Here is a 13,046-nt window from a genome sequence, read left to right as displayed (position 1 = left end):
AGTTACCAAAGATAATGAAGTCTGGGAATTGTGGTTATTGACCTTAAGTTAAAAATATTTTTGTTCTATTATACTAAGACGCTCGGACTTGATTATGGGCCAATTAGATGCTGCAAGATAACTACAGCCTTAATCAACAAACTTGAAATATTTTGGCAGGACTTGTTCAAAAAGAGGAACAAGTGAGAGATGGAAACTCTAACACATAATTCTCTGTTGCTGGAAATTAACTCAATGTGTATGCTGTACTGATAAAGAGTTGTTAGAAAGGCCTTTATTAATTATGACATAATGACATTTCCTGGCTACATGGCATTTTTATTTTAATTTACTAATATGAATCAGGAATATTTATTAGAAGCACAATTTTCAATATAAGAAAATAGGAAGAAATGGGAGAAAAATGGGAAAGAAAAACCCTTGATAATGACATGGCCACCAACCAAACGTGGATGTAACCAGGCTTACTCCTCCTGTATTCTCTTTCCCACATGTCCTTGAATTTCTGTTTTACTCTACAGCAACAAACAGAATCAGTATTTCTGCAAGTAGGACTCCATCACATGATTTAGTTAAAACTTTTTGAATTAGGAAAATTCAGACCCATCATTTTTTCAGTCTGAAGTTTTCTCAACAGAGAATGTTGTTAATGCAATTAATTAATGGATTGATACTTGTAAAGTGATTAGTACAGTGCCTGGTATATATTTAGGATCCAATAGAAGTTAGCTGTCATCATTGTCACTGTTACCTTTTTATTATTTAGAGTTTATTGTGAATCTATAGAAGAAAAATTATATACAGTCATGCATTGCTTAACAATAGGAATATATTTTCTGAAAACTGCATTAGGGATTTCATGGTTGTGCAAAAGCCATAGAGTATAATTATACAAGCCGAAATGTTACAGCCTAATCCATACAGAGACTGAAGGGTCTGGTCTGTTGGGACTATCATGATATATGTGATCCATCATTTACAGAAATGCCTTTAAATGAAGAATGATTGTATTAAAGATGCATTCAGATTTTTCTTTGTGGTTTGTACATTGGTTTCTTTCTAGGTTGGTTGGGAATGAAAACACTGCTTATTAAGTTCAGATTAAGTCCAATGTAAAACTGTGATATACAGGAAATTTTTATTGTTGAATTTTTTATACTGAAGTGGAAAATGTTGAGACAAAGCCTCACTGTAGACTGAAAGTTCCAGGGAGTAACTGATAAATGTTCTCAAGGCCACACACCTGACTTACAGCCGATAACCACTTAGGAATCTCCTGCTTCTGTATTCCCTGCTTGCTTCAAAGTGTAAATGGGCCCCTGCTTAGGCAATATGTACTATGTTCCCTAATTGCTCAGGGCTCAGACTTTGGAGAAAGATCTCTGGGCCTGCCAGCAAAAATAAAGATCTTCCTTCCTCCTCTCTGAGTGCTGCCTGGTTCCCTAGCGGAATCCTGCCGTAACAATACTCAATTTTGGAAATTTAACTAATTCATCTACGCATAGTCGAGGTCCCTGTGGCTCTTCAAACTTTTTCCATTTCTTAGTACCAGTTCCTCATTCTATTCTTTCAGGGTTTGTTCTTTCTTATACGGGGGGGTCCAGGAGATCTCTGAGAAATTTTTCAGTGATTGAATATTAAAAAATGGTAATTGGGCTGCTGGTGGGAGTGCAAACAGGTCCAACCACTATGGAGAGCTGTGTGGAGATTTCTTGACCTACTAAACATAGGGCTTCCATATGATCCAGCAATTCCACTCCAAGGTATTTATCCAAATGACACAGAAACATTAATTCCAAAGGGCACCTGCATGCCTATGTTTATAGCAGCACTATTTACAATAACTAAGCTATGGGATCAACGCAAGTGCCCAAAAATAGATGACTGGATCAAGAAGATGTGGTACATATACACCATGGAATATTACTCAGCAATCAAAAAAGATACACATGCAGTTTGCAGCAACATGGATGGAGCTAGAAGGGATCATGCTCAGCGAAATAAGTCAGAAAGAAAAAGAAAAATACTGGATGGTCTCACTCATGGCAGGAATTTAGAAAACTTAAATAAGAGACCAGGAAAAAGACTAATCAATACAAAGTAAAAATCAAAATCAACAAGCAACTATAAACCAGAGACACACTATGGGGGTAGGGAGAGGAAGGACTAGAGTCAAAATAAGGGGGGGAGGTGCAATTGTATGGGGAATATAACCATAATGAAAATGCATACATTATGCAAATATGAAAAATGATGTAAGAATTATATAAAATAAAATATTTAAAAAAATGGTAATTGGGTAAGAATAAATACCTTCTCTGTTAGCAATTTGTAACTTTAACAGTAGAATTGATCAGCTAGACAATGTTGGAGTGTGGATTAGAATAGAAGAAATCTTCCCTACCACCTTATAGCCCTGATCAAACATCCACCCCCATGGTTGTCTTATAGGGTTCCTCCAATTCTCACTCCACTTATTTGTTACCCACCCATTCAATATTGTCTTCAGCCAGCCCTATGCTTTAGATTTGACGTACACCACTTAGGCCCAATTTCTTGAAGGGTACCATGGATTAAAAAATTATATTTTGGGTCTCCCCGGTGGCACAGCAGGTTGAGCGCAGCACTGTGAATCTGTCCGCAGCCTCTGCAGTGCCGGTTTGATTTCCGACAGCCAAGGAGATACCCACATGTTGCGGCAGACCTCTCCTGTCACGCCCGCTGCTCCCCTCAGCAGTGTATTTCAGTCACTCTGCCTTCTTTGTTCCCCACTCTGTCTCTGATGAGTCCTCTCACTCCCTGCATCTCTGGCCTGTACCACAGTTATTGTATAAAAATAAATAAATCTTTAAAAAATTATATTGTCTTTTGATTTACTGCTGTTTTCTCACTCTCAGTTATTTCAACGGGATTAATCAGGAGAAACAATCTGCAGAGTAGTGTTAGGACTCACAGCAGCCTGTGTGGTTCTCTTCCTGTGAAACTATTTAAATAGCTTTCTTCACACCCTCTGAAACTATGGTAGGAAGGACAGACTAAAACCTGGGAAGGCTGGTGTTTCGCATGCTCATATCCATAAATGCCAAGTTCTACCTCTTTTTCTATTTTGTTTGTCTTCTCTCCTTTCTCCAAGCAGGTAGGGATCCGTGTGCCCTTTCCTACCCCCACTCCATCCCTACAGAAAGTGGATTCTAATGATTTGATGGGGAGATGTAAAAAGTATTTTGAAGGTGTCTCCCTGGTGGCCTAGGGGTTAAGTCTCAGTACTATCATCACTATGGCCTGAGTTCAAATCCCCTCCAGGGAGCTAACCCACGTAATATGCAGCAGACCTCTCTGTCTTGTCTGCTCCTCCCCTTAGCAGTGCATTTCAGTAAATCTGCCTGTTCTGCTCCCCACGTTATCTCTGGTGAATCCTCTTATCCCCTGCACCTATGGCCTATACCCCAATTCTTCTAAAAACAGAAAGTACTTTGAAGAATAATGTCTTGCTGTGAGCTCTGTTGAAGGGATTTCTTCAGGTGATTAAGGTAGAAAAATGACTGTCAATATGACAGAGGAGAATACTTGTAGTGTGAGATTATGAATCGCAGTGTAAATCAGAGAGTAGTTACCACCCTGTAATTTCTTGAGAGGATTTGTTCAATAGCATTCATCATCTCTATTTCTCTAGCACCTATTCAAAGGCTGGCTCCTCTGATGGACTTAATAATTTGAGATCCATGTAAAATGAACAGGAGTTACTTAGTGGATTTTCATAGGAAAACCAGAGGTAAAAATGGTTAGGGAAAGAATGGTTAGTGCTTGAGAGAGGGAAAAAAGGAAGGCAGACAGTAAAAGCAAAAGATTTTTATCTAAGATTGTTTCCACTGAAAGCTTTTCCAGTAAATATGTTCTATAATTGTCTTAAATGTGGTATTCAAAAGTGATAATTCCTTTTAAGTAAAAAAAAATTACACTTTTGAAAATGCTTTACTAAATGCAATAAACTGAAGTACAGAAAATTGAAAGTCTTATTAAAAAAAAAAATACTGTGTGTCTATTTAGTTGTGTTCCCTTGCTGTATATGCAAGAGTGTGGAGCAACAGTCCTTCTTGTAAATCTGAATTCCTAAGGCAAACATCAACACTCTGGGGAAGGTGGGAAGTGCTTTCTTATAAAACTCTGAGGATCAGCTACTTAATATTAACAATCCCTTTTTATTCCTTTGAACAATGTTGCTAGTAGCTATCTATACAACTCCATGGAGGCTATTTCCAAGCCAATACTGGAAAAAAGTTGCAATAACAGGGAGGTGTATTGAACCTTCTTAACACAGGGTTGGCAGCTCAGTAAATTGAGGACTGTAAAGGAAAAGAATAATAAGAAAAAAAGGAGATCCACTAAGAAGACCACTAGTTATGTCTTATTAAAATCACCCTTTGCCCTAGTTTATTCTTTTATTTCCTTCTTATAATAACCTCTTAATTTTTCTTACTTTTTTGTCTCTCCTTGAATATTAAAGAGATACCATCAGTGTGTGCATATTTTTTAAAAAATATAAATCTATGTGAATGTGTACATACACACACTGTATATTTACAGATATGTTTATGTATACACATATACATATATCAATGTATATATATTTCTCATTGGGAGTAAAAAAACCTAAGTATTACTGATTGTAGTTTCCTTATTCTACTTTTTTTTTAAAAGATTTATTTATTTATACATACAAGAACTGGGGTACAGGCCAGATGTGCGGAAGGGTGAGAGGATTCACCAGAGACAGAGCAGGGAACAGAATAGACAGGCTGACTGAAATACACTGCTGAGGGGAGCAGCAGGCGAGCCAGGAGAGGTCTGCTGCACCATGTGGGTATCTACATGGCCGGCCGAGATCAAACCCGCACTGCAGAGGCTGCAGACAGCTTCACAGCACTGCGCTTAACCACCTGCGCCACCGGGGAGTCCTTCTTATTCTACTTTTTAAGAAGTATTTCAGCAAGTACTTTGTCAGTCTTTCTAGATAGAACAATCTTTAACCAAGAACCTAATTTGAGTTCTGACCCAAGTTATTACCTCCGAACTTCTCTTTTCTTAATGCAAGTAAGCAGTCGTGGTTAAGAAGTATATCAGGTTCAGGACTAGTCTCCTTTCTTTCTGATCTACACTGTGTAAGAGGCAAGTGGCATGTCATGTACAGGGTAATAAGCTTTAAGCCATACTGTGCAGACAGCACAGTATTTGAAAGCATCACATATAAAATAAACTGATTTTAACCATACTACCTACTTTTTAATGGCTGATAATACTTCAATTTACTTGTTAGTCTTCAGCTATGGGGCTATAGTTGTCAAGGTATTTGCAGAAGTGACCAATTAAAGCGATGGAAATCTTTTATCTTAGAATGATATTTTTTCTTTTAAAATTTCTCCCTAAAAATCATTGTTGTCAGAAGGCCACTATCTTCCCTGATTTAGGCTAAATTTAAGTGTTACAATGGATGGGTTCGTAGAGATGGTACATGTACAGGTGGTACATAATACATGTTCTCCAAACATGTAGCATGAGAAGCAACTCCTAGATTTTGGAAAGAAAGGAAGGAAAAAGGGCAAGAGTCAACCACATTGTCCTGTTTGAGCATGCACATGTTTTATTTAAGTATTTCCAAAGGTCTATTTTTTTTTTTCAGCATAATGCAGTTATTATGCTATTCTTTGAAATAAGATATATGAATTTCAAACAAAATTGTCAAAAACAATGACCTTGATTACTCCATATGGTACACAGAAATAATTACATTTCACTTACAATACAGATGCACTTAACACAGTCATCAATAGTCATTCACCACCGACACAGTATATTCTTAAATCACCTAAACACCAAAGTATTTTTTTCTTTTCCAAAAGGCTAAAAAAATTAATAGTTTTTGATAAATGATAAGTCAAAAAGGAGACTGAATTGTCAACTGAAATAATCTAACTGCCTTTTAAAAATGTAATATTATGAACATGAAAATAGAACTTCTCATTGGGAATCAAAAGAGCTAAGTATTCCTGATTGTGGTTTCCTTAGTCTACTTTTTAAAAAGTATTTCAACAAATGCCATCAAAGTTGTTTCACTATATATTTGCTCTAGAAGCATAAAGTGACATGAGGCAGGTGTTAAAATATAATTGTTAATATTCACGCTCCAGGAAGATTAGTAACTTTTTAAAAGACACACTAGGAATAAAGCCAGTTCTTCCCTAGAGAGAGTAGAATTTATCTTACTTTCACTCAGCAAATGTTTATTAAGACCTACTGTGTGCACAGCACTGTTCTAGAAGCTATTCTAGAAATGGGAAGCAAGAATTTCTGGCTTTGCTTGAAAATGGTTGGATTAATTCCTTTTTAGGATAAATTATGATAAGCATTAAAAAATCTCTACAGTAGAGGGATAATTATTAACTCTTTCCACGTACTGAAGTTAACTTGATTCCTTATAGTGGTGGTTTGGAATGAACAAGACTTTTCATTTGACATAAAACTTTATTACACTGTCACAGGCAGATATGTCTGCTAATATATTTTAAAGGTGAAAAGGTATAATAAAGACTTTTCAATTAAATGTACATGGAGATCAACTTAGCATCATCAAACTCCTGTCTTCCTTAGTAGAGAAAACTGCTCCTTGTAATCACAGGACCCATTGTGAGATAAATTTGTGCTGCCTTCCCCCATAGTGTAGAAAGCAAGCTTTCATTAAATATTGCTACATAGAGCACTCCAGTTTATCTCTGCATTTCAATTCACATTAGTTATTCTCAAAATGTATTTGAGATCTAAAGAAAAATAAATAATACATCAAGTGAGATTCTGGGATCATTGATCCTATGATATTAGTCCCAGCCAACTCTTTTCATGACATGTAGTGATATATCCAGTATCTGGGCTGTTCCATAACAGCAAAGAGGTTAGAGATAAATCATAGATGTCAACTCCTTTTTTTAAATTTTGGACTAGGGGATTGATGATGATAATCTACTTATAAGATACTTTGTTGGGGAATACAAAAGTAGGAAATTCATTTGAACTACAAAACTAGTCCAGTTGATGACGGTAAACCCAATAGAAAGGAGCTATAGAAATACAGGAACAAAGAATGCACTGGCACGGAAATACAGAAGACTAAACGATATTACTGAAAAACATTAATGGCACAATAGTTTTGGATTAAAAAGTTATCTAAAACCTGGCCACACCAGAAGCTTGTGTATGGATGTGGCTCTTACTGTATCTATGAAGATCTGAAAAATACAACAACAAAAGGTTCTGATGCCTGATACAACAGGTGTACAATGAATTATTGCAGTTGTAACAGTATCTAGGTGCAAGATAAAACGATAATTAATACTGAACTATCCGAACACTTTAGATTTACTAATGAGCATCCCCATGAAAAACACTGTGGTTCTAAAAGGAGTTTATTTGCACAGCCCACCATGAACATGAACAATCAGCTTGTTGTAAGTGCACAGAAATTCCCCCTTTCTACAGTTATAGTTTATCATGCCTATTCTGAAGACAACATAAGGAAACTGAGATCACTGCTCCAAAGAATTCTAGCATGCATTAGGATGGTTTCCTTCAGTCAGTACAAATGTGCTGTATGAGTTTTTTAAATGTACTAATCTTCATCACTGCCAATGTTCATGGTTTTAACAGGAAAAATTTTTATCAAAATGTTTTCCATAATTTTTTTTTGTTTTGCATTCAACTGGAACATGATGTCCAAAGATTTATTTTATTAATTTTATTACAAAAGAGTTCTGGTCATAAGAAGCATCAGTAGGTGGCATTTCAAGGTGCTCACAGAAAGTCCTAGGGCCACAGACTCTTTCTCTGCATAACAGCTCACACTTGGTCTCGAAATGCCATTGGGTGGTTGTGTTTCCATCCTCAAGTTTGGAAGCTTTGTTTTTGTTTCACTACCAACCTTCTTGCTTTGCTGTTTGTATCTGCAAAGAGTTTGTTTTTTTATTCTTTCCTCCACGTTGGGATTCTTTCCAGGCCGAGGCTCAAATTCTCTTAGACTATTTTCCAATCGTCTTATAAAGCAGACACTCTGACAATATTCCCTCCTGAGTACTCAGGGGATTCTGGCCTGTCATCTCCTTCGGGGGTGGTTACTGGAGGTGTTGGGATGCTTATTATTGCTGTAGTCACATAAGGTTGTTCACAGTTTAGTTTAACACACTCTTCCATTTTGGCATTTAAACTGGATCGGCTGATGAAGAAAAAGATAGATTTAAGAAAGTAAGTTGTCTATGTAAAGAAACTTTTTCCCCTATAAATGAGGAATAGCCTTCATGTTTATAAATGTTTAAAATGTCTAACAACAATTACCATGACTTTTTAAAAAATAAAACACCAAAAATATGTTAACATTGACATACATAACAAATATATATGCTAATGTTAACATTAGCCATGTCATTAGCAACAAATAAATGCAAAAAAACCAGCATAGTTTGGTTCAATCAGTGTTTCTCAAAGTGTTTTCTAAAAAAAATGCAAGAAAGAGGATCAGGGAAGTTCGGGAGAAACCTGGGTTGAGCAAAGTAAAATGGTTTTGTTTAAGACAGAACCACTGAGGGCCTCCCCGGTGGCGCAGGGGTTGAGCGCTGGGTTGCGAAGCTGCCCGCAGCCTCTGCAGCGCTGGTTCGATCCCCGGCTGCTCCCGGCCACCAGAGGAGGGTCCCACATGGGGTGCAGACCTCTCCTGTTGCCCGCTGCTCCCCTCAGCAATGTACTTCAGTCTGCCTGCTCTGCTCCCCGCTCTGGCTCTGGTGAATTCTCTCATCCTCCTGCGTTTCTGACTGTACCCAGTGCTTGTATAAATAAATAAATAAATAAATAAATCTTAAAAAAAAAAAAGACAGAACCAATGAGAGGATTGAGACACAATTATGAAAGGGATAGATGCTATGAATTTCTCAATTCTTTTGATCACAGAATCTTTCTAGTATCTTGTCTCAATGGGACATATGCTGCCCTTAAAGCTTTCAACTTAGTGACAGCCAAATGTTAAGAACCCCCAAAAGTTAGTCATTACTATCTATTACTTCAAGGTTTTCCCAAGTGTTATTACTGTGTGAGTTTTATCCCCATAGAGGGAGGGAGAAAAGAAAAATGAGCAAGGAGGTTATGCAGAGAAGCTTAAAACTATTTTATTTTCATGAAAAACTTAAAAGATTTTCTTTTTAAATACTTCTCCTTTTCTGTTTCATTTGGAGTGGATATAAAATAGCACAGAGGCAGACTATCTTCGAGATGGAAACTTTTCTTTGCTCCAAAAGTTAATATTCTGGTCCTAGAGACATCAATTTATAAACCAACATAGCTTGAATTAAAAAATCTCATCCAGATTTTCAACAAAAATTGTTGAATTTGAGCAAAGAAGTAGCACTGGATTAATGAATTGTCAATCTCAAAATATAATGATTTAACTTGAAAATAAAGAAAAATTATCTTGGCAATAGCTAACTTTTTGATCACTTACAAAATTTAAATGTACCTTTTTTTTATTACATGTATACATTTGTGATAAAAACAAATTGCAAATGAATAAAAGCAAAGGGAAAACACCAATAGAAAAATTTCACTTAAATTGTCTATAAACCAATAAGAGGAAAAAATTTTAGTGTTTCACTAATCTTTTTTTTTAATTGGTTTGATTTTTGTGTTTATTGTGGCCCCAAAATATGTTTATGATCAAAATTGTATATTGAGTCAAAAGATTTTTGTGGGAAATAGTTTTATTTTTTACTGTTAGGTTGAAAGTGTTGATATATTTTTAGGTTCCACTGAATACTTTTCAATCATATCAATGCCAATTTAATTTGCCTCTTTTTGCTGGGCTGACTATCATTGCAGGCTATTGGTGTTTACATCAGGGACTCCTGAGCACAGAGGTCTTTGTGAAAATAGGAAAAAAATGTGGAGTTGAAGAGGTAGGCATCTGTGAATGCCTGACCGCCTTATCTTCTTTTACTTTGTTAATACTGATACCGCTACTTCTTTTGACTCTGGATGAATAAGTAGGGGATCCATTTTCCTACTTGTTGCAGTATCAGGTTTGTCTCACTCCAAACCAAGGAGGAATTAGGATTTAGATGCCACGGAGGCAGCAACATGGCTGGGGTGTAGACGATGCTGAGAAGCTGCACAGGTGTGCGGTCTTAGTACCTGTTAGATAGTGGGGTTCTCTCCACACATCTGATCTGAATCGTACTGAGTTCTTGCACACTACCTCGGTGGCTTCCAGATACGTTGGCATTTGGAATGCGGAAAGTTTTTTTGTGTCGCCGTGAACAACAAGTGCTGGTGACTCCTTGTTGTGAAGAGAGAGACGGACTGTGGCTTGAAGGACGATTAACAGTTGCAACTTCCATGCAGCTTTCTTCAAAGACTTGTTCATCCACAAACTCGTGATTCTGTTCCACAGTTGTAAGAAAATGTGAAGAAAGCACAGAAACACATTTTAAATTTAAACAAGGGAATGAATAACTTTATTTTTAAGACTTGAATATGCCACATACATTTAGACTCTCCACTGGGTAACTAAAACCATTTTCAAGATGATTAGAATGTCAAAGCCACCTCAACACAACAAATGTTGGCATTTGTGTGAAAGCAAAATTTCTTTGGTTAGACCTCAAGATTGACATGTGCAGGCTGATTTAGACTCCATTTATAGACTATTTTGAAATAGCACTTATTAATTTAAACACAAAGGCTGGAAGTTACATGCTAAAGGGGAAAAAAACCCTTTGGATATGAATATAGATAATACCCACAGGGAATGTGTAAATGCATATTGACGTTTATTTTTTAAGCAGATGAAGTTATGGAAGAGACTATTTTAATTGAATGTCCCAAGTTAGCTTGTCTGTTTTATATTAGCAGATGTTTTTGTTAGGGGGAAAAGGATGTCCTAAAGCTAATTCCATACAGGCTTTGTGGACTCTGCCCCAACTTGAGACCAAAGGCAAAAGACATTGGGAACTACTAATCCCATCACCACCAAAGGGAAGGTGGCTGGGACCTGAGGGTGGGGTTAAGCAGCCAGGTTGGTATAAAGCCAGACACATGGCTTTGGGGGAATTCACCCATTTTGGCTCCCCGCCAGCTCACAGCTTCTGGCCAGCTCTGAGAGTACCTTTGGGTCTCTGGGTTGGCGGATCGGGTAGGACACATTAAAGACTTTATTTCCCTATTTTCTCCCTGAGCTGTACATTTCCTCAATTCCTTTTCCCTTGTAAATTAACCTTTTATTAACCTTTTGTGTGTGCCTGTAGTGGAGTATTAATAAGTCCCTTTTTAAGCGCGCGGGTGAGGACCCACTGCCAGGCAACCCGTTTTATATAGGGGCTGCTCTGTAACAGTTTCATCTGGGAGAGAAAATATTTTTTAATTAGCAAATGAGATAAGAAAGACACTTCCCATTTCTTTAGAAGGTCCTACAAAGTAAGATTTATTAGTCAAATAGATGAAATACGTTTATCTGCAAAATGTGTCACTTTATGTTGTCCCTGAGGGGCATAGCACTGAACTTCTGATGACACCTTTTCTTGTCTGTGATTCGACACTGGCTGGACTCCTCATTTCTGCCCATATTTAGAGTTCTTTTAGTTGCAATGCTCGGGATCATCTCATATATCCTATCTTAGAGAAACAGGGTAAATTTTGTAGATTTTTTGGTAAAGAATCAGCTCCTAAAATGTCAATGCAAGAATTTTACCTCAGAAACATAAAGGAAAACATTTTTGGCCTGAGCTACCAGGCAATGGACTCCACTACTTTTTCCTTTGTGAGGGCAGAGTCTTTCAATGGAAGTCTTAGCATATGCTGATTTGCACGCAGCTATCTCTCATCCTAAAATATTAGCAAAACAATTGAAGCAATTCTCTGGCTAAAAGCAAATAGATGGTTTTAGTTACTTACTTCATCATTTCTTTGCTGAGACAAGCATTTTGAGGTAATGAAATTTAGCATTCTACTGTTTAGAGACCAGAGAATAATGTCATCAGGTAAGATGGAATTTCACATTAAATATTATTTTATAGAAAAATGCATAGTTCACAAAGAACTCACATGTTTTCTTCTCTTACACTGCATATTTCACACAAACAAGACAAGTTATGAAGAGATTAGATTCTAACTTATCTCATTAGTGACTGGAAGTGAAGAAGTCATTTTATTGCTGGTTATTATGTATTTTTGAAGGTAGCTCAGTTTAGGTTGCTCAATTGAAACTACATTAATTAGTGTTAATGTTTGATTAAATTGTAAAATAGTATAAAAGTGAAAATGAAAGTTAGGGATAAATACATCCTATTATTAATGTTATCATTTAACTTTCAAAGAGATATCCTAATAAGTTAAAGACCTTTATTTAAAAATGCAAATATAATCATATAATTTTCCTGTTTAAGCCCCTCAAAATAAATTTTCCAGTTGTTATGAGATAAGGAACAAAATTCTTCACTTATCTCTAAAGCTTGCCATGGTCCAGCCCTGCATTAGAGTCTGCCTGCTCTTGTGTCATATTACAATTTCTTCTGACACACTCAACTGCCTTCATCCCTCTTAAGCCAAGTCCAAATAGCCTTCCCTTAGGTGCCACTTCACCTTTCAGCCCCTTCATTTCTTTTCCTATGTATCTCCTAGTCATCCTGTGGGTCTCAACTCAGAGTTCCTCCACGAAGCCCTGTCTGATGCTAAGACACTGTCCTCTCGGCACACTCTGCATGAGTAATACACTCTGCATGGTCCAGGCAAAGGGGAAGTTCCAGGTTCCCTGCCCCACCCAAAGGAGGGTGGAGCTGAGCAGGAAGGAGAAGCTGGAGAGGAGACTGGGGAAGGATGAAAGCAGGATGGAGAGGGAGAAGGAGACCTGGAGGAGGCACATGGAGCAAAGAGACATGTGAAGAAACTGCACTTGCTTCTTGGTCGTGGACTGGTTGACACAGATGTGGGTGAGAGACCCCTGGGGAGATTAACAATGGCAGCTT

General features: G+C 37.2%; 1 protein-coding gene across 1 annotated transcript in view; it reads right to left on the bottom strand.

Moving 5' to 3' along the window:
• Positions 1 to 5,614: 5,614 nt before the first annotated feature.
• KCND2 (potassium voltage-gated channel subfamily D member 2) overlaps positions 5,615 to 13,046 on the bottom strand; it is a 448,186-nt gene continuing 440,754 nt past the window's right edge. The window contains exons 5-6 of the mRNA XM_037512192.2: positions 10,219 to 10,466; positions 5,615 to 8,257 (exon numbers count right to left, since the gene is read on the bottom strand). Of these exons, the coding sequence (XP_037368089.2) occupies positions 8,080 to 8,257; positions 10,219 to 10,466 (426 nt within the window). The 3' untranslated portion in view covers positions 5,615 to 8,079. The remainder of the gene's footprint in view (positions 8,258 to 10,218; positions 10,467 to 13,046) is intronic.

The sequence above is a fragment of the Talpa occidentalis genome, unplaced genomic scaffold, assembly GCF_014898055.3.
Source record: "Talpa occidentalis isolate TD23 unplaced genomic scaffold, MPIMG_talOcc4v2.1, whole genome shotgun sequence".
Lineage (NCBI taxonomy): Eukaryota > Metazoa > Chordata > Mammalia > Eulipotyphla > Talpidae > Talpa > Talpa occidentalis.
This window is presented reverse-complemented; position numbering and strand designations above follow the sequence as displayed.